The following is a 21,740-nucleotide window of genomic DNA, read 5'->3' as shown; positions in this document are numbered from 1 at the left end:
AATTTACCAGGGAATATTATTTTCTTAATTTCGAGAACCCACAAATCTTCTAGTTTACGGTCAAGATTTTACATATTAGTACAATTTGAAATGAATCAACATATACAGTGTGAATAGGAAAGTGAAATTTATTCAATTACACACCGTCAAATCACATGCATTCTGCACATCTTTTTTTGATTTTGGCTTTGCAAATGGAAATAAAAAGAGAAAATATCATACTGCAATAAATACTGTAACAACAACATATACAAAATATTTGATTGTCCTCAATTTAACATCATTGTTATTTTAAAATGTTCATGTGCATCTATCATAATCATCCTACCACACACAATTCTGACTAAACGCCTTAAAAACACCTTGATATGAAACTTATCAGAAAAAAAAAGAGTTAAGAGTTATCGCCATTGGAAAATGCATAAATAGTGCAAGTAATGAACTAATATGATATGAAAATGCTGGAAGTATTGCAAGTTTTAGATTATGTCCAGTGAGATTAAACCAGCTCGGTCATTTAAGGCACTATCAAATCACTACAAAAACCAAAGACTAAGTCATCCCAGCAAACTGTGCAAAAGTCCTTTACTTGCAATAGATATTTTAAAGCAAACTGAAAAGTAAAGCATCATTTTCAGACTGACAGCTAAAACTGATAAATATAAAATGCTACACACAAGATACTGACTATCTTTGCATTCAACTGTGTTTGTATTGCATTTCAGACTTTTTGTTAATTAACCTTGAAATGAGCCACTAGGCTCGTCTCGGAGTCTGCAGTGGTTCTTTTCAGGCATCCAGAAGGCAAATGGGCTAATAAAGTGCTTCACTGTTTCACACACACACATATGACTAACAGTATGGTAGTTAATATAATACAAATCTCAAGTATTTTTTCCATCTTCATATGACAACATATGAAACTGACAGTCTCTATCAGTGTGTCAACAAAGGTTTGCCACAATTTTGGTCAACTGCCGCATTAGAGTCAGACAGATGTAACACTGTACACTACACGTCCACCGCCGGCTGCTGTTTCAACAACGCTTTGGCTGCTACAGAAGTTGAATTATTCATTATTATGAATTCCCTTCAGATACAGCGGATAACTATCATTTCCTCAGAACCATGCAAAAAAACATGCAGAATAAGTCCATCAAAAGCAGGATCGTTCCATGAAACTTCATAAGACTAATGCAACGGGCATGTTTTAGTATGACTGAATGAAAAGCATCCAAGTTGTTACTCGTTCAGACTCCAACACTGGCTTTAACATTGCAGCACTACGATTAAACAAATCTCTTATTAAGTGCCATCATGCATTTAAACATGACATCTATTCAACCAACGATGCCATCTTGTTTATTCTTTGACAGTGAACAAAATGGATGTTTATGTCATAGACGTTGCTTCTGTTTATACACATACTAGAGATTTCATCTTTGTCTATTATGAAATGGGTATTTTCTCACCTTTATTGGCTTTGGAAGCCAAGTATCACATTTTTAATAAGTGAGAATGAGTTTTTCCTTTTACAGAATTTCAAATGGCAACTGGGATGAAATGAGATGTAGCTGTTGGTTTCATCATCACACACATCCTTAGGGCTGGAGGGAGGAGAGCCGCCGCTCAATACACTGTCTACCTATAGAACAGACAAACAAAACATACATCAGAGAGGAGTCATAGAGTTAAATATTATTACAAATTAAAATAACATCTGTATTTTAACATATCAGCATCAGTACTCCAGTCTTCAGTGTCACTCTTTCAGAAATCAGTCTAATATGATGATTTGATGCTTAACATTTCCTATTATTATATTATTATATTATATTAGGCGTCTTCTTATTCTTATGTCTTTATTGTCACATTTGATCAATTAAATGCATATTTGCTAAAGTTTTAATTTCTTAAAATAAACCTCACTGACCCTAAACATTTGAACGTGTGTCATATTTACATTTATTGATACTGTTTAGATCTGCGGTCTCTGTAATAATTAAAGACAGGCCCTCCATCAGCAGTAAGGCTTTATGGTATCGCTCTACAGAGGTTTCTCCGTGATGAAACATCTCGTCCAGTGCGGCCGTCTGTACCTGATCACACAAGAAAAGAATTCAATTTAATACTTTTTATTAGTGATATGACACTGATACGGTTCTCCTTATATTAGAAGAAACACAATGCGAGTATGTTCACACCATCTGAATGGTGTGTGTGTAGATGAGTCTCTCAGCTGTAATGCTGTTGATGCGGTCCATCAGTCTTTGTTTGCTGCTGAAGAAGAGCTGGAGGTTCTCAGTGAGAGAACGGCAGGAGTTCACACTCTTTTTATACATCTCGTTCAGCTTACATACTACTGCAAGTGCAACACAAACACAACATAACATCGAATGAATGTCTTAATTTCAGAATATGCTGTTTTTGACTGATCAAATGCAACAGTAAAGACATTTACAATGGTACAAAAGATTTCTATTTTATATAAAGGCTGTTCTTTTGAACTTTCTATGACTGACCTTGTTTAACAGATCCTGATGGGTAGAGTTTGCCTTCTTTGATCCCAGCCATCGCTGTGTGAAGCGCAGAGGACAGCAGCTCAGCACACTTCAGATAGAGGACCAGCTGCTCTGCAGAGCTACATACACATGTGCACATCACTCCCAGCGTATATGACTTAACATCACAGACATCACACATAAAGCACATATGTTGTATCTCACCTCCACTCACGGCTCAGCAGGCTGACCTGGTCGGCCACCACGCTCTGCTCTAAGAAGGAAGCATCAAGTGCCACATTCCTTTCAGTCCCACTGTCCTTTGTTCCAGCGAGCTCTGTGATGCAGTGGGAAAAGGCTAGAATGAAGCGCAGTTGGCTCAGCAAGTCCGTATGCCCCTCCTGTGATGAAGAAGAGCAGGACATCAAATCTTGAATAAATCACAGCCGGTGCCACAATTATAGCAATGAAAACCCCTGCTCTGCAGCATACTCCGAAATTAATACTTTTATTCACTAAAAATGCATTCAACTGATCAAAAGTGACAGTAAAGTAACTTTTACTGACACAGTTTATTTGAAATTTCTATTCATCAAAGAATTCTGGAAAAAAATGTTTCAGTCAAATTCATTTTCTACATATTTGTGAAAGTTTAATGTCTCTCGTGTCACTCTCGTATCATCTTCTCACATAATACAACGTCACATAATAATCAGGATAATATACAGTCAGTCAGTCAGTCATTATCATCACAAAATGAACCACTTCAGAAAGACGCAAGACCATCCTGATCAACCTTTCTGGGTTATTTTAATATGACAACTACCTGGCTGACTGTACCCTTCATGAATAATGTACAGCCCAATTACTTTACCTCCATAAGCGTCTCCTCTGGCAGTTCAGGTGGCACAAAATCCACATCCTCGCATAGGTTTGTTGCTGTGGCATCTGTGTAACCACAGCGCAGAGCGTCAGGCGAGCTGTAAGCCTCGTGCACATGACTGTAGGTCCAGCCAGGGCTTGTTGGGCTGAGAGTGCCCACTTCAACAGCAAATGATGTGAATTGGAGAATCATTGTGAGTCTAACAGATACTGCAACATGCAAATGCAATACATGTGTTTCAGTCTCATTAAGTAAAATAATATAAGTGTCACCTGAGAAGCGTCTAGGTCGAGTGGCATGAGGAGGTGTGTGTCCATATTCAGGAGAGCCCAGAATGAACACAACTCCAGCAGGACTGCCTGAGCCCTGCTCTGTGCCACCGGGGGGCGCTAGGGAGATTAGGACAAAAAAGCATTTTTAACAACAGATACACTGAGGACAGTCAGTGCCTCATGGCATTTTAAAACGCCAGATGGTTTACTTCTTTTAAGACCACAGCTGTGAATTTCCTTTTGTGTGCCGAGCATCAATGAATAGATTTTAACAACTATAGATCCCTGTGGGGACCCTGGGAAAAACTCAGTGATAGGGCTGCATGATTTGGAAAAAATAAAATTGTAAATGCAATCATTTTGTATTAAAGTTGTGATAAAGATGTAATGTAAAAAAAAATAATAATCCAGGTTAACTGATTGTTAAAAAGGTAAACCATCAAGGTTTCGTTTTGGTGGAAAAGCGTAATGCTGACATCACTGTTAGCGTTGAGCTCACACCTGTTGTGTCCATGGGTTTCTCTGAATTTAAGCTCTCCCAGCTGCCCCTGTCAAACTGATGTCCAAACACAGCCTTCAGCAGGTTATCTGAGAGACGGCCGGTACTTACTGACCTACAACACAAATGACCCATAAACACATCTGTAGGGAACAAACTCATCTGATAGCAATCATATCATAGCAGTGATTCCAGTGCTGATTAAAAAATATAAATTATCATCATTATTGCATCACAAGCTTTCTTCACCCTTAACCAAAGCCAAGTTGATTAATACCTTTTGACCGTGTCCCTTCTTTCTGCTGGCCTGAGAAGTGGCACACGGGGCCCTGTAGCGGGGCACAGTGGCAGATTTTTTAGGTCAGAGATGGTTTTGTTTCGGGTCATCAGCCCTCTTTGAACCAGTACTGTACTTGGAGGTTGACCGGAGACGGGCCGCCGATACAGATCCCACTGAAATGAAGGATATAGTCCAATATACAGCATGTTTGTTTCCAATAAAATTCTATTTCTGACAAAATGCTAATTACACTATTGTTCAGGTATTTTTGTAATGTTCTGAAAGAAGCTTCTCATGCTCACTGATCCTTCAGAAGTCATTCTAATTTGCTTGAGTTGGTTCACAGGATATATTTAGCATTATTATCATCAATGTTGAAAACAGTTGTGCTGCTTAATATTTTTGTGGAAGCTGGGATACATTTTTTTTTTCAGGATCCTTTGATGAATAGAATGTTCACAACAAATTAAAATTTATTAAAAAATGCTTTTTAAATCTGTCCTGTTTCTTTTGATCAATTTAATGCATCCTCACTGAATAAAATATGAATCTGATAATTAAAAGATCAATTTTAAATATACATTTTTCAGATGAATGCATTTTAAATGAAGTAATAATGTATTTTACATACTGTAGCATTATGCTAAATCAAATTACTTCCTCTTTACTATGGTAGTGGAGCAGTTTTTTATGTTTATGTACGTCACGTAATGTTATGCAATGGTAACTTACTCTGTGCACTACGTTTTCTGGATTGTGCCCATGACCCCGGAGTCTGTGGGCTTGGTTTTTGTCCATTGCTGTGATGTCAGAGAAGAGAGGAGAGACCTGACCAGGCTGTTTACACACATCTGAGAGACAAAACTGCAAAGTTGGAACAAGAACACTTTAAAAATGTAATCGATATACAGTGAAACAGGGCATTTTACCTGCAGCATGCAACCCTGTCCGACTACCAACAGGTTCAGGCTGATTGGATGTTTCAGGAACATTTCCCACTGAAAAATGTATAAACAACACATCAGCACTCTCTACATGATATACAAAAACATATAGCCCCAAAACACACAAACCAAGGCAAGATTTCTTTTTTTATTGTAATATTTGTATAGCATTTTAGAATCATTTCGGTTATTGAATTTGTAATACTAGTGTAGTTAACGAAAACACTGATTTCCATGATTAAAAAAAAAAATTGTTTTATTTGCAAATGATTTCTATTATTTCCAGCTTCCTGCTAAAACTACAGTTGGAGTATCTTCCTCTATTAGGGAATTATGCAAATCAAAACACAGCTGGTTTCTTCACCCTGTGGGGATGGCAGATACGGTCTGGATCCTCCTGATTCTGAAGAAACCCTGGTTCTCCCACATGTTAGAAACCCATTTGAGCAGCAGTGTTTTACAGGTGCTGCTGTCCTGAAATTAAAGAAACAGAGGTCATTTGTTGATGCACAAGGGAATCACAAGAGCATTTATGCGTTTATGCATCTAATTCATGTCAGAGAGAGTGAAAAATAAAATAAAGCATTAAAGCCAACCTGTCAGACACTAGGTTGTGCTCCATCCTCTGGTAGTTGTGTTTTTGTGTCGGCACTGGAACAGGCACAGACTGAGCGTAACTACTGTCACATGACTCCAGAGGCCTAGAGAGAGAGAGGGGGGTGAATGATTGACATACATTTGTTCCCTAGTGATCTGGGAATGACTTTCATCTCTAAATTCACACATTCTCCGGTCGCGTTAACTAAGACAGCTGTCTCTCACTTCACACTTGCAAACAAAGCCTGATGTTTATTACAAGCTGCCTGCCTTCAGAGAGAGAAAGAGAGAGTGTGTTTTTACAGTCTCTACAGTATTAAATGCTAATCTCCAGACTAAAACACACACAGTACCTGGAAGGGCTTGGAGAGGCTGGGACAGATGGGGAGGATGATGGTGTCTGACCCACACCTGGCAGTGAGTCTCTAGAAATAATACACATACATGTACACCGTTAAGCTTAAACCATCCAGCTGTTTAATATACACTACTGATTAAAAGTTTGGGTTCATAAGATTACTTAATGTTTCTGAACGAAGTCTCTGATGCTCACTCTGCCATCACAGGAGTAAATTAAGTAATTTTTTAATTTAGTTTTAGCAATTTTAGTCAATTTAAACTAAATAAAAATATTAATTTAAATAAAATGAAGTTTAGTTTAAGTCAAATAAATGTTTTAATCTCAAATGTATATATTATTTCATTAAATTAAATGATATAACCATTTTATTAGCAATTTTAGTTAACAGTAACACAGATTTTCATGATCTTTCTAGCTATTTGTAATTAACGTGATAACAGTGTAAAAATTATCTTGATTCTATACTATATATATATATATATATATATATATATATATATAACTTTTGTAAATGGCAATATTGTTGCACAATTTTATTGTTTTGCTGTATTATTAATCAAATAAATGCAGCTTTGGTGATCATAAGAGACATAAAAAAAAATAATTCTTACTGACCTCTAAATTCTATAAACGTGCATCTAAACTAGTCTCTTAACGAGGTCATAAATTCATAAGTTGACAGACACAGATGTAAAAAAAACTGCTAGAATGTATTGGAAAACAGATATAAGCACTTTTTGCTACCATGACTAGTCTTTCCTCTTCCTTGCACAAATGTGTTAATGCATGAACAGCCTTCTTCACCGGACCATAAAAATGGTCAGCAGGTCAAAAGGTCAAATGACACCTCTTAAAATGAAACATGACATGCTGCCAAGCATGCAAACTTTTATATTAAGCGCAGAAACAAAATGCTTCTGTGCATTTGTGTTGTATAAATGTGCAGGCTACAGTTGAGGAGTGTGTCTCATGTAACTATACACGCTACGTGTGTGAGCTGTCACTTTAACACTTATAGTATGGAAATAATGTTAACCCACTTACCCGCTGAGCTTCAGACAGTCCTGCCCTCCTGCACTGACGAGTTCACCTGCAAGAGTTATCAGACTGAGAGTTTGTATTTGTGCAAATGAAGTGGTTTTGTCTATTACATAATCCAAAGTAGGTCAATGAGTGTGACTGCTCATCTTACTGGTGAACTGAGCCGGCACCATCACAAAGTCATCAGACTCTGAGGAACACGAGTCTCTGAGCAGGGATCCTGAAGATGCTGGGGGGTTCGTTTGAGGGAGGGGCCTCGGAGCTTCAGTTTCAGACTGTCAAGAAAAAACATCATATATACACTACTGTACAAAAGCATTCTTTGATGAATAGAAACTTCAAAAGAACAGCATTGATTTGAAACAGAACATCTTTAGCATCACTTCTGATCAACTGAATGCATCCTTGCTAAATAAAAGAAAGAATTTCACTTAACACTTTAGAATAAGGTTCCATTAGTTAATGTCTTAATTAACATGAACAAACAATGAACAATACATTTATTACTGTATTTATTAATATTTGTTAAGGTTAGTTAATAAAAATACAGTTATTCATTGTTAGTTCATGCTAATTCACAGTGCATTAACTAATATTAACAAACACAACTTCTGATTTGAATAATGCATTAGTAAATGTTGAAATTAACATTAAGATTAATAAATGCTGCAGAAGGATTGTTCTAGCTTAGTTCATGTCAACTAACATTAACTAAAGGAACCTTATTCTAAAGTGTTAAGTAAAGTATTTTAAATTATATATATATAATTTGATATATGACCACAAACTGTTGAATGGTAGTGTAGTTATATGGTATTGTATGCACTACATATGGAGCATAAAAATGACATTACACCCCAAAGAGAGCATAAAATGTATGTATCATGTGCTATAATAACGTTACCTGAGTAGGAGTGAGGCGAGAGGTTGAAGAACCACTGCTGGAGCTCCCAGAGGCGGAGCTGGGATAGGTGCGCATGGGCACTGGAGAAGCTAAGAACACACTTAAATGTTACATTTACCAAAACTCGAGTAGATTAGCATAAACAAAGTCATGTGCATCACAATCTTACATTTCTTCATGGAGTTACTGGCCTCCAGGAAAGGATGGTGGAATAATTCATCTAGAATAGACAAAAGTCACTTCATCATAATCACGTCTCAGTGTTGTAAAGTCAAGTGTGTGATTGTACATGTGTGTCCACTGACCGAAGTCCATACGTTCTCCGTGGTTCCTCTGCAGCAACCCAAGCAGAAGATGCCTGAGGTGACTGGAGGTTTCCCGTGGAATACTGGGAAAAGCATCGGAGTTAGACACTGACAGGACGGTATCTATCACAACCTACACAGTTCCATGTGCATGTTTATACTGTTGTGCAAGGGCTCTGTGAGTTACACTGTACTTGACAGTCTAAGTAGAAAAGTGATACTCATAAATGTAAACACTGCAACAGTCTGCATAAATAAATAAAACCTGACCATGAATGATGGAAAAGAATGAAAGATGGAAGAAAGAAAAACAATGAGAGAAAAGAAACTGGTTCTACCGCACCATCCGGTGGGGTTACTGTCAAATACACCTTACATTCACAACATTAACAAATATCAGCTGTGGTCGCATACACTATTAGAATATCATTCTAATAAGCTGATTTGCTGCTCAAGAAACAGTTGTGCCGTTTTGTGGAAGCTGAGATAAATTGTTTTGCAGTATTCTTTTATGAATAGAAAGTTCATGAAAAGAACAGCATTCGCTTGAAATATAAATCTTTTGTAACATAATAAAAGTCTTTACTGTCACTTTTGATCAATTGAATGCATCATCTGAACAAACATATTGATCTCTTTAAAAACAAATGTACCAAGCTCAAACTTTTGAACGATCATGTACAGCAGGGACCTTTGCACCTGCAGTGCCCAAACTAAACTGGATCATGTTGATGGATGACTAACATACAGTCCTCGGGGTCACTTACCTGGGACTCAGGCTCCGGTTTCTTTCATAGAACAGTCGCAGTTCCTGAGGGGTACTTGCCTGGAAAAAGATTTTACATAGAGGAAGAATTTGAGAATTATTTAAATTACTTAAAGTTCATCTGAACAATTTTTCTGGATGATAAAATGGGCAAAAAACCTAAAGCAAAATATCTTGCTAGGATACTAGGACTAGTAAGCAACCACCAAGACCACCCTAGCAACCACACAGCAATGCTGTAATGGGCCTCCAGAAACATTTTAGCATAATGACACCAGGTTTGCAAGATCAAATACCAATCAAATCTAGTTCAATATTGTTGGTTCACTCTGCACTGCCTTTTAAGATTTAGGCCCAATCCCAATTCTACCCCTTAGCCCTTCCACTTCCCCCTTGTCTGGATTCTCTTTTGGTTAGAGGGGTAGGGGTAAGGGGAAAGGTATTTGAGGAAAGGTATTTTCTCAAATATTGTCTATTCGAGAGAGAGAGAGAGAGAGAGAGAGAGAGAGAGAGAGAGAGAAATGGAAGTTGCGTGTTTTCGCGTCTGTGCGTTTATCTTTTTAGAGTGATTTTACTTAAAAACAGAGATTGTATCCTCTCGTCGCTTGAAAATATAATGTAGCGATTCAGAATTTAAACAGTATTTAATAAAAGTCGCGGGGCAGCATTGACAAGTTTATTTTCTCCTGGATGTGTGAGCTGCCAGATTTCCGATATGTGTGTCTGTAATGCACACCAGCATACATAAGAGCTAGAAGACGAATGATGGCATGTGACGTCACGGTAGTGGTGTCCCAATCCTTAGGGGAATATTTTCTCCCCTACCCCTTGACACTCTGTTTCAAGGGACAGGGGGAAGGGGTAGGCGAAGGGGTATAAAATAGAATTGGAATTGGGCCTTATAGTTGATACTGAATTATATATTGTGGTGAGCAGTTCATTAGTTTTTGTAAATTACTTTTTGGGGAAGTCATGGCCTAGTGGTTAGAGAGTTTGACTCCTAACCCTAAAGTTGTGGGATTGAGCAAGGCACTGAACCCCCAACTGCTCCCCGGGTGCCGCAGCATAAATGGCTGCCCACTGCTCCGGGTGTGTGTTCACTGCTGTGTGTGTGCACTCTGGATGGGTTAAATACACAGCACAAATTTTTAGTATGGGTCACCATACTTGACTGAATGTCACATCACTCACTTAAACTATCTGTTTATGATGTAAACACATTTTTCCAGGTCTGAGGTTAAATCTTACACTTGAGTGTCTGTTTCTACAAATCATAAAGGCTTTCTGATGGATGCAGGAACAAGCCATTAAAGCAATATTTCCTTGAAGGAAGTAAACACAATGGTTAAGACAGAGATGACTGATCGGTCTTCTAAATGAACTCAGCGACCCATCTTGACCCATTTACAGAATGACATTGTGTTACAGGACTGTTGCTCAAGAGTTGCTATTACCAACTCTTTAACTCTTTAAAAAACGCTAAAAATATGAACCCATAAATAGATGTTGCTGTGACGGTGTGATCAGACGGGATTCACATGTTAGCCATGTGGACTCTGGAAGCTGTATGACCAGAGGTCAAATGGGTCAACTTCACCCACAAATCAGTCCTACTAACAGCAGCACCTGGCTTAGCTCGAAGGATCCCAATAACACTTGTTGGCATGCATGTCAACTCTTCAGGATTCTATTATGAATTATAATAACTAATGACCAGCCTGTGGCAATATTCAGCGTAAGTATTGCGACAGGAACATGCATATTTTGCAATATGAACATCACGCAGAAAAAGAGAAGAACTCTCTGTTCTAGTAGTAAACCCACAGAGATGACACCCATGTGAGTGGGCGAGTGTGTGTGTAGAGGTGTGAGTGTTTGTTAGTAAATCATAAGGGTGTGTTCAGTTGCATAGACGTGTTTTGTTTATCAGTGAGATGTCACATTTGTGTTTCACACTCTGCAAGGCATAAACAACTAAGGGTGCCAGCCAGCTGAGCTTCCGCAATTAAATCATTCCAGAAAGTTCAGGACTGACGCAGTAGAAGTTAACACTCAGTGACAATGCTAGCATTTTTCCTTGATCATTACAATACGCTACTGTTTAAATGTTTGTAATAATAATAATAAAAAAAGTAAATCAATAGTATACTTATCAATACTTATTCAGCAAGAATGCAAATTACAGTATACATTTTAAAATACATTGAAATACATAAAATATATCAAGTAAAATATAACATTTTAAAGCAGTTATTTTAAATTGTAATATTGTACAATATTACTGTTTTACGGTATTTGAAATCAAATAGATTTAGCCGCGGTGACCATAAAAGACAAAAACAAACAGATTTTTAAAACATTAAGTGCGTGTGCAAAATATTTGACATATTACTTATACCTCATACTGAATCTGTAGTTGTTCTTCACAAAGAGAGAGAGAGAGAGAAAAAAAACATTTAAAGAGATAAAAATGAAGCACGTCATCATTTACTGACCCTCGTGCCATTTTTAATCTTTACACTTTTTGCAAATAACAACTTCAATTCTGGTCTGTTCCAGAGACATGACGACAGGATTTTAATTTTGGCTAAACTTTCCCATTAAATCATTCCATAAAGTTTAAATGGGAAGTCTAAGAATATATACCGCAGAAAATTTAAAGCCACCATCCAAAAATAAAAGAAAGGGATTTGAGTGTGAATGTATCAAGTTAAATGATGCTTTCTCTCTCTGGGTCATACATCGAGTCTGTTTTTGCTAGTGTGTGTGTATATTCGCACCTGAAATGGGGCTTTGCCAGTCAAGCACTGGTAGATGATGGTCCCTACACTCCACAGGTCAGCTTTGGCATCGTAATTCTGTGACATGATGACCTCAGGAGCCTGTAAAAATGAGCAAGACAAGTAGCAGTCTCAGTACTTTGCTCAAGTCACTCATGAAAATCTGGAGTAAGTCAAACAGAGTTAGTCTGAATATCTAATTTTATTTCGACAAATAAAATCAGTACTTTATTATGACATATACTGTACATTTCCTGTAGGGCTACTCGATTATGAAAACCCATAAAGGCTGCAAATTAATAGATGCAAATAGATGTCCTGCATGTTTTAGAGTGAAGCGCAGCACTGAGTTCTTTTACACGTAAGCAGCTCATGATCTTGTGTTTTCAGTGTCTCAGAAGCCCCTTTCACACTGCATGTCAGACCCGGCATATTGCCGGAACATTGCTGGGTCGCCTTCTGTGTGAAAGCAAACACGTCCCGGGATTGATTCCAGCATTGAACCCAGGTCGGGGACCTAGTAACATTGCCGGGTTCAGTCCCGGGACGAGCGCTGTGTGAACAAAAGCCAGATCTAATGCCGTGTCGTAGTGATGACGCAGGTTATCGCGTGACTCTTTTACCGGCTGTTTTGAAGGAAGATCAACGTTCGCGACAAAAAAATATGTGCAAACTGTAATGAAGCAGAGATCAGTTAGTTCCTCACTCTCCACGTTGACGCTGAGATCGTTTGCCAGCTTCAGTGAAGGTATAACGTGCCTAGCGGTGTCGACTCGTACATTACACGTCACGCGCTGATGTCACGTGTCATTACGGGATCTTTATGGGTTGTGTGTGAAGCACGCAGATATACCGGGTCATCACTGGCAGTGTGAAAGTGCAAAATCTAGCGACCAGGGAACAATTGCCGGAACACTTTACCCGTGTGTTTGCCGGAATGGCAGTGTGAAAGGGGCTAGAGTGGCTCGGTTCAGTGCAACTGGGAATGTAATACGTTTTAACATCTTCCCATACAAAATCAACGTTTATGAACCAGCTTTAAGGTCTTAGATTTTTGAAACTTTACAGTAAAATGTTACAATAATACATATTATATTTCATAACTTAATTTAGTAATAATAATAAACTCAATACCTCAATACCAATGATTTTTAATCACATTTTAAGTTGAAATTGAAGATTTCATGCATCCCTATTTTCCTGAACATTTGGATATTATGGAACATCAAGTCAAGCACTCACCATGTACATTGGAGAACCACAGAGCGTAGCAGCCATTGTGTTTCCCTGCAGATACCGTGCAAAGCCAAAATCAGCTGGAGAGAGAGAAAAATCAATGTATGGTGCGAAGGACTAAATCTGAGTGCTTGTGAAAGATGTTGACAGAAAGTGTCTTTCAGCTATTTGTCTACAAAACACTCAAGAGCAAACAGAACAATGTCATCAAGACCTACAACAAACCACATTCATACCAAAACCAGCACTGCCAAAACTGATAACTCATAATCTCATAGCCTCATAATCAGTACACACAGATCCATGACCAGTCTTTGTGTTTCCTTTAGCAAAGGGTTCATAACGGTGTACTTTGACCTGGAGCACTCACCCAGTTTGATGCAGATGTTGTTGGGGTTGGACCTGCGCCCTGTGCTGTAAGAAAGGAGAATGTTTTGGGGCTTCAGGTCACGGTGGACGATGCCCTTACTCCTTAAAACACTCATGGCTCCCGCCAACTGCTGCAGCAACACACGGATCGTGTCCTCGCTCAGAGAGCCTTTAGCTATTGAGAAAGTTAGGAGCAAACACCTGATTTCATTTCGGTTTACTACTTTAAGAATTATTCTGATGAAAAAGCTGAACTGTGGGACATTACATCATTGTTTACAATGAGTTAGCACCTCCAAAAACCCAAGCCCCAAGCCTCCCCCCTTGTTTCATGAAGTCTTATTTTTAGCCCCCATGTTTTTCCATGAGGTCAGGCTGGGGCTTGAGTTTCAGCAGGGGATCTTGGTTTTGTGCCACTGAGTCTGTGGCAAGAGGTGAGCGGGTGAAGGCAAACATGACCCCGACGAGGCTGGCATGAGACCTTACAATGCTACAAGTCTGACAGCTTTAAATAGAGAGGTCAATGCAAACATGGTAAATATAGCCATGCTGGAAGCTTTATGGTTAGATGAAAGTGTATTTTAACCCTGAAGAAGTGTGCATGTGGAAGAGACCACTTCCAAAGGGGCTCTATTTGTGGCAGCGCAAGTGTGAAACAAGCTTTTCCCAGAGATCCTGAATTATCTTTCTCAGGAAAGATCCGGCAAGATGTTTGTTTGGAAAATTTGTCTCTTCAGTTTCAAGAGGCCAAGACCAAAGCAAGTTCAAGGCTTCAAACTTTGGAGAAAATTCTGTCGACAACGATCAATCTTTATTATCCAAACTTTAAGATGCATCCTCCTTTGGTGAATAAACCAAATGCTGATGAATAAACAATGCAAAACGATCAAATTTTGCATTGTTTAGTCATCAGTATCTTGTTGTGCATCCATTTACTGATGGTTATTATTATCACTCATTAAAACTATTTTGTTAATTTAAATAAAGTTAAAATAAAATCTAAATATTAAATTGCCTTGGCGAATAACAGAAATAAGATAAAACTTGAAGAACTACAATAATTATCTAGAAATAAATAAAAACTAATATTCACCTAAAACTGTAAAAATAGTTAACTAATTAGTAACACTGTTAAATGTAATATATTTATCAAATCTAAAATTGAATATCCATTTTTCATCATGTACATTATAATGTTGTGATGTCTAAATTTACTTGTAGCATTTATTAGCAGGTTTTAGTTTTTAATATTTCATTTTTTATGTAGATAAAATAATTTACTGTATTAAAATCAACCATTAAATAAATGTATAAAAATTATGTATAGGCCAGTATTTTAATTCTTGATGCATCTCACTTTGTCAACAGCTGCGCACATGTTCAAATCTTTGTTGTGTTATGAAGCCTCTGTGCTGCTCCAAGACTCTACATAAAAACTGTGCTAAAAATAGACCAAGCAGGTAGAATAACATGGAGAAATTAGACACCTCACTTGTAGGATTACCCATTTACTAATCTGTAATAACAACTGCCTAATTTGTAATAATCAGTGGCACATATACACATATGGCACATGCTGAAATGAGGCTTGTGTACTTACAGTGTAAATACTCGGCTAGGTCTCCTCCATTGCAGTACTGTAGGAGGACAGAGAAACACTGTAAGTGCATGTCAACACTAAACAAACTCTCATCAAAAGAAAGAGTAATCAGAGTAACACAAGGGCTTCGAATGACTTAAAGATGACAATAATAACAGACATTCTGCAAGGGGAGGTGAAACTTGACCTTTGATTTTTTTTTTCTTCTAGTTAACACCAAGTCTATTTTGAGGTTTACAGTGGGTGTGTGAGAGGTGCAGCATTGCATCTGAACTCACCTCCATGACAAGATAGACACATCCCGATATCTCCTGCAGACAGAGACATGTGATGCACCATTAAACCTTTACAATTGAGTATATGAAAGAAACACCCCAAACACGCCATCTGACAGCCATGGCAGGGACTCTTCACTGTCTAGATCAGGACAGACCTCGGGCTGGACTCACAACAGATGCCAGTGAGTCACACTGACTCATCACACAAAACCTACAATTACCTAAGCTTTCTGTAAATAGTCTGTTATCATAGTGTGAGCTCACATGCAATACAAATCACGATGTGTGCTTGCATTTCACAACAGATTATATCTGATGCACTCTTTCAGGTGCAGAAATGTCAAATTTATTTATTATTTTATTATTATTAAGATTTATTTTCCATTTTGTGAACTTTGATGAGTGTGTAGGGCAGGGAAAATGTAATGCACGGGAGGAAATAACAGAGCTGAAGTTTTTGTTTTGTTTTTTCAAAGTTGTGTTTCGAAGCTAAAAATAAGAATAACTAAAAAAACAAAATAATTCTAATGCCACTGTATTTCATGTGTAAAGTAAAAAAAAAAAAAGAATGATGATTATTTTTATTATTACTACTACTTACTAATGAACAATTATTTATAAAAAATAAATAAATTAATAACAATATGACAATATTAATTTATTAATATTGAGTAATAACATTAAACAAAAATTACTATTATAATATTAATTTTAAAATAAAAATTACACTTATTCAAAAACAATTACAAATATTTAAATTCATAAATAATTATAATAATAATTATTATTATTATCATCATTATTATTATTTATGAATTGTGTGGATGTCTTACTGTATTCCTTTAATAATAATATATATTTGGCAGCATTTCAAACCACCGTTGGTATACCAAGCAAGTTTTAAAGATGTTTCCATTTAGACTGTACTATACTTTTATGCTAATCAGTGCACAAAATAAATGCACACATTGCGACAAAATGCTTTTTGCTGACAAAATCAAGAATTTTGAGAGACTCTTAAAGTGCAGTAGTCACAAGAAGTATCCCTCTCAAAATGTCTTTGGACTTCTAGCCTGCATAATCAAACCGAATGTGGATTGCAGGTGGGTTGTTACCCCTTCATGTCCATGAATTTTACTGAACAAATCCTGCACCTGAAAGGTTTAATAGTGCGGATCAATATGTCCGCACACAGGCCAAGTGCCATGGTGACCAGTTTTAATGGGGCATTTACATGGCCCACTTCTTGTGCAACAAAAGTCCCATTTGGCTGATTTCCATGCAGGCTCTGCGTGTTACCGCAGTCAGAACAGAAACAGGAGGTGTCATTACCCACAGATGACTGACATACAGATAGCAGCCAGCCGGCATGACAGACTGCTGGGAGCAGCATGCTTTAGTGAGAATGTGTGTTAAAATAGCATATTACATGAGCAACAAATGATAACAGCCCTGTATGACTGCAAAGTTGTGTAACAGCTAATATATAAGGTTGACACAAGTATTATGGATAAAAGCTTAATGTTAAGCTTCCTGTTTGTGTGTGTGTGTGTGTGTGTGTGCTGAACCTATGAGAAATGAAACCAGGTCATCAGCAGTAATGCAAAGTAAACTAAGTAAAGCCCTACCCAAGACTATATACCAAACACAGGGCAAAATACACTTCAATTATCTTCTAGACATATTTAGATGGCCCTGGAGACAACTGTCAAATCATTATGAATCATAAACATACAAGAACATACAAAGGCCTCTTGCAACAACAAAAGACTTAAATAACAAAGCTTAACGAACAAAGTTAAAGGTTTCCATGAGTGTGGGATGGGTTTCAATAAGCACAAGTGTCATTTCTTGTGCTACTGTTCAGCTTATATGCACCTGTGCACACTGCTCTGTCAGGTGAACCCACTGCTTGACAGCTGTCTGCTGAGCAGAGGATAGACCCTGGTGCGCAAAACCATGACAGATACTGTGAGGGCTGGCCAGAAGTAAATTAGACTGATCCTGGATACAGTTAAAGAGGGTCGCCCTGTAACTGCAGGCTTGTAAAGTATAAAATACACCTGTGTCGGTTCTAGAAGTGATTGAACAGGATGGAGTGAGCACAAATGATTAGTGTGCATGGACTGTCAGGTCATTCTCCAAGGATAATGTGGTGGGAGGTTTAACGAATTATGCAGTGTGATTTATTCAAATGCAATTCAGTTACATTCTTCAATTTAAAAGAGTAATCTGGGACTAGATGCCTTGTGTAGTAGAGTAAAGCTGTTACACTAAATATACATTTAAAAAAAAGGATTAATATCATTAACAATTTACTTGTACCTTAATTTAGATCTGAGATTTCCAAACTTTTGTGTAAGCCGGACCCCTATGACCTATAATATATTTACTTAAAGCACTCCCTGAGATTTTAAGTTAATATTTCTACAATTTAACAAACACATTCATATGTTTACTCCTCTTTTGTCGGTCAATGACATACAGGTAAACAAATACAATAATTTGCCATAAGAATTTTATTTATTGATTTTTAATTTGTAATAGATTGATTTTTATATACATTTCAATTAGGAAATGTAATAAATAATTTGAAATTATTATTATAATAAAGAATTACATAAGAAGACGACAACAAAAAATTGTAAATGCGTATAAACTGTAATAATATAAAATAATTCGTTATTTAATGCGATTAATTTAAATGAATTATTATTCATCTTGTCTTTTTGTATTTTAACAGTACAAACAATCTGAAGTAAACCTGTCACACTTGCTCAAGGGCACAATACTGCAGGACTGGGTTGTGTTTCTTAATCCCTCCACACCTGAGACAACCACCTGTCTGTCATCAGATCCTCCCGACTGCCTGGAGTCCTGTCCTCTATTCATTAAGATACACTGATAAGGGTATCCTACATCAGACCACCTCTGTTCTGTATGCATATGATAGAGACAGACAGTTAAAGGGAGTCCTGGGCTGCCAGGTACTGGCTAATGCATGCACAGGTGTCCGGTGTTTACTTCAACAGACACATAGACATCTGGCATGCCTGCCATTGTGTCTTGCCTGTTTATTTTTAGTACTTTAGCCACAAGTCCAGCTTGAAATCAGAGAGATGTCAGATAATGATTCGACTGATTCTGATGCAAGAGAATGCAACATGGAATCATTACTCATGGTGAGTCATAGATAGACTACATCTATTCTCCATGGCTGAAAATGCTGATAACTCTTCCACTGAGCGTGACGCCAGGGGCGGGGCTTAACGTTGAACCAATCAGAAGACGCGAACTGCACCCATAATATCAACACTGAGCCATGCCATTTTGCAGCTATAAATATCTTTGGTAACATGGAAAAATCTCTATGCTCTAATAGAGTAGAAACCTCTTAAAATAACACAGTTGGCTTACACATATACCGCGAACAACTAACTTACATTCGTCCGAGTTATAGCATGCAATTAGTACATACCTGAAAGTCTAGTAAACTGACAATGTTCTCATGTTTCAGTTCCTGCGAAAACACACATTCACTACATTAGCGAGCAGAAGTCATTATCATTTTTGATAAACCTTCACACGGTTTATATCAATAGCTAATCGTTGTTTTGGCACATGTAGAAGCATTTCAGAAAGCGAGAAAAGCTCAAGTGACCTCGCAAGTCAGATTTCGCAATGTTTACTTTTTTTCTGAGGATATTGATTTAATAAATAAATAAATTTAAATAAAGAAAACACGTATATCATGCGCACACAGACGCACCCAGAGTAGGAAACTCACCTTTAATATCCGGATTTCTTTTCCTAAGAGCGATTGTGATTTGGCGAGGTTTTTCTTGTTAATGCATTTCACCGCCACTTCAAAATCATGTTTCTGTGAATGAAGACATCGATTTACGTTAAGACATTCGTGTCGAATGATTATTCACACATAAAAAGCCACAGGATACAGCTTAACAGGCATCAGCATAACGTTACCTGTTTGTGTCTTCCTTTGAACACCACAGCAAAAGCGCCGTGTCCGATCAGATCCTTCCTGCTGAACTCGTATTGTCCCACGCTTTCCATCGCGTAACGTTATAGAGATTAAAACTGCTCCGTGAATCCGCGTCTATCGCTTCCCATCCGCTTCTTTGCAACCAAACGAGCTGACACTTCGGTCATGATCGGTATTCGCTACCTAACGTTACTTGTTGATAAAAACATAGTAATTGTCAACTTGATCGTATTATGTGAGAACACCTTGTTCAAACGAATGTCACCAAGCGTACAAAAGTATAATAAGTTCGATTGGGACACTGTGAAAAGCAGAGTCGGTTGTGACGCACCGGGGTTGGCGTCGTTTGCTGCACTGTTTTGGTCGTCACTTTCCAAACAAAGATTGAACCTTGCGTGTGCATTTGACGCATGCGTACTGTTTCTTTTACTGTCTACAAAAGGAATGATAATATATATATATATATATAAAATAAAATTTTTTTATATTATTTAAAAAAAAAGAAAAAAAGAAAGTATATTGTGCTCTCCGGTGCCACATGTAAAAATAGTAATATTGTAGAAAAAAACCTTTTAAATATTTTTTTTTTATTTTAAAATATTTTAAGAATGTAATTTATTCATGTGATAACAAAGCAGAATTTGCATCATTACTCCAGTCTTCAGAGTCACGTGATCCTTCGGAAATTATTCTGATTTGATGCTTAAGAAACAGTATTATTATTATTATTATCGTCATCAATATTGAAAACAGCTTTTGCTGCTTAATACTTTGGTAGGAACCGTGGTACTTTTAAAGATTCTTTGATGAACGGACAGGCTAAGTTCAAATAACTGTTAGGCTACTTTATACCAATGTAATGCATCCTTGATGAATGAAAGTATTCTTTTTTTTCACCTCTTTTTAAAACTGCCAATCAAAACTTGGGTTTGACAGTTTTTTGACAATTGAGTTTGACAAAGAATAAAAATAAATAAATAAATAAATAACAGTAATATAATTTGTACAAAAATGATTAATTATTATTAATATTGTGATGTACATTACACACCATCAACATAAATACTAAATTACAGATTAAAAAGAGTAATGTTAATGAATAATTAACATATTATTTTTCATTAAAATCCACAAACAAAACCCAATTTATGAATGCATATATGAGTGTATATATTTAGTTATGGATAGATGGATGCGTGTTTGTACATGGTAACAAATGTTACATAACCTTCCCATATCATGTTAAATTATATTGTCTGTCTGCCCTTTAGAAAGTTACGCATTAACACCACACATAGAGTCAGAAGATTATATTAATCTAAGATTATCAAGTTGCCCTTAAGTGATACGAAATCATATTACATAAAAAGCATAACTGAAGCACGAGTCTAGGTGCAGGTCTGTTTTAGAATGTTTAGAGATGACAACATTGCCCTCGTGTGATAAAACTGCATTATTACACTCGTGCACACTAATCACAGTAATCTAAAAAAAGATTATAGAAATATAAAGTTTCTAATTCTCTCTCTCTCTCTCTATCTCTACCTCTCATTTTGTTTTAATTGGACAGACTCAGACTGATGGCATCGTTTCCACATCCATGTAACAGGAAATTTAGTCCATAAGGAGTTTATTAAATAGAGGCGGCAATCCCAAATGATCCACTTCAGGATCAGGAATCGTTTTCCATGTTGTTTTTCACTAAATCACATTAAGGGGTCCTGGTCATTGTCTTCTCTTTTGGAGGTCACATATGGTTTGCATCACCATATTCATAGTCTTGAATGAATAAGTGCATTATGTGATCACTCTGCATGGGTTATTATATCATTCATTACATTAAACTGAACGTTTGCCATATAAACCCCTCCACCCCAAACCTAATGATATATGATACTGGTGGATGATTATTCATATTCTACTCCCCTTCTGTCCATAAAACACTTGTAGCTGATAAACAGCCCTCCATTTGAAAAAGCCGCCTGGGATCGAGCTTCATCAGTCAGTCGTGCAGTGAACAGAATCAAAGAATCTGCTTTTGTATCTCAACTGAACTCCAACAGGTGTCATGCTGTAATCTGCCAAATCTATGAGACATCGAGCTTGTAAGAGGTTTTAAAC

General features: G+C 37.2%; 1 protein-coding gene across 1 annotated transcript; it reads right to left on the bottom strand.

Moving 5' to 3' along the window:
• Window positions 1-110: 110 nt before the first annotated feature.
• Window positions 111-20,000, bottom strand: LOC113071417 (serine/threonine-protein kinase ULK1-like). Its single transcript, XM_026244750.1, has 28 exons — window positions 19,601-20,000; window positions 19,404-19,496; window positions 19,095-19,136; window positions 15,617-15,649; window positions 15,339-15,375; window positions 13,740-13,913; window positions 13,376-13,449; window positions 12,134-12,235; window positions 9,355-9,413; window positions 8,588-8,670; window positions 8,452-8,502; window positions 8,283-8,371; window positions 7,530-7,653; window positions 7,382-7,427; window positions 6,330-6,401; window positions 5,976-6,080; window positions 5,744-5,853; window positions 5,365-5,433; window positions 5,168-5,286; window positions 4,433-4,608; window positions 4,158-4,270; window positions 3,657-3,773; window positions 3,376-3,542; window positions 2,727-2,902; window positions 2,523-2,641; window positions 2,205-2,362; window positions 1,964-2,099; window positions 111-1,645 (listed from the first exon to the last, which is right to left on the bottom strand). Exons 1-28 carry the CDS (start codon window positions 19,688-19,690, stop codon window positions 1,602-1,604), a joined length of 2,778 nt encoding a protein of 925 aa, XP_026100535.1. The 5' UTR covers window positions 19,691-20,000; the 3' UTR covers window positions 111-1,601.
• Window positions 20,001-21,740: the final 1,740 nt, after the last annotated feature.

This window comes from Carassius auratus, unplaced genomic scaffold (assembly GCF_003368295.1).
Source record: "Carassius auratus strain Wakin unplaced genomic scaffold, ASM336829v1 scaf_tig00007301, whole genome shotgun sequence".
Classification (NCBI taxonomy): Eukaryota; Metazoa; Chordata; class Actinopteri; order Cypriniformes; family Cyprinidae; genus Carassius; species Carassius auratus.
This window is presented reverse-complemented; position numbering and strand designations above follow the sequence as displayed.